This window comes from Wasmannia auropunctata, unplaced genomic scaffold (assembly GCF_000956235.1).
Source record: "Wasmannia auropunctata unplaced genomic scaffold, wasmannia.A_1.0 LD315858.1, whole genome shotgun sequence".
NCBI lineage: Eukaryota > Metazoa > Arthropoda > Insecta > Hymenoptera > Formicidae > Wasmannia > Wasmannia auropunctata.
The window spans coordinates 1-481 of NW_012047032.1; the positions used below are offsets into that span (position 1 = coordinate 1).

A 481-nucleotide genomic window follows, 5' to 3' on the forward strand; every position below is an offset into this window, starting at 1 on the left:
TGTAGTGCTCATAATACCCGACCATACTCTTCACTAACAAGTTATACTATTTGCTCACTAATATTTATAAAGTTGCTTCTTACGAGACTTTGAAGCTTTGTTGTAGCTCGGCTTTTTCCCTGCATGGATCTCGATTACCAAAAAATTCTGGTAAGTGCGTCCTGACCGTGTAATAATTCTCAATTGTGTTTTTCGTTGGTTCCATTTGATAATAATTTCTGTGAAGAAACAAAGCAAGGAAAGTATCCTCAATTTTTGGCAAGTGCGGTTGTTTCTCGCACCATTCTCTCAGTGATTGTATATCAGATAACTTCAATTGAGGACTCTTCTTCATTTCTTCCTTTAATGTAATACTTTTCATTGTTGACATTGAAATTTTGCTTAAATTGCAAAATAAAATTACTTTATTGTATCTGGTTGTGAATCAAAAAATACCTGGGGAAAGTTGATTACAAAAAAAATCAGCTTTTATTATTTTAAA

At 32.6% G+C, this 481-nt stretch overlaps 1 protein-coding gene across 1 annotated transcript; it reads right to left on the minus strand.

Annotated features, from left to right (window-relative positions):
* Nucleotides 1-8: 8 nt before the first annotated feature.
* LOC105460779 (alpha-tocopherol transfer protein-like) lies at nucleotides 9-458 on the minus strand. Its single transcript, XM_011707272.1, has one exon. It carries the CDS (start codon nucleotides 368-370, stop codon nucleotides 80-82), a length of 291 nt encoding a protein of 96 aa, XP_011705574.1. The 5' UTR covers nucleotides 371-458; the 3' UTR covers nucleotides 9-79.
* Nucleotides 459-481: the final 23 nt, after the last annotated feature.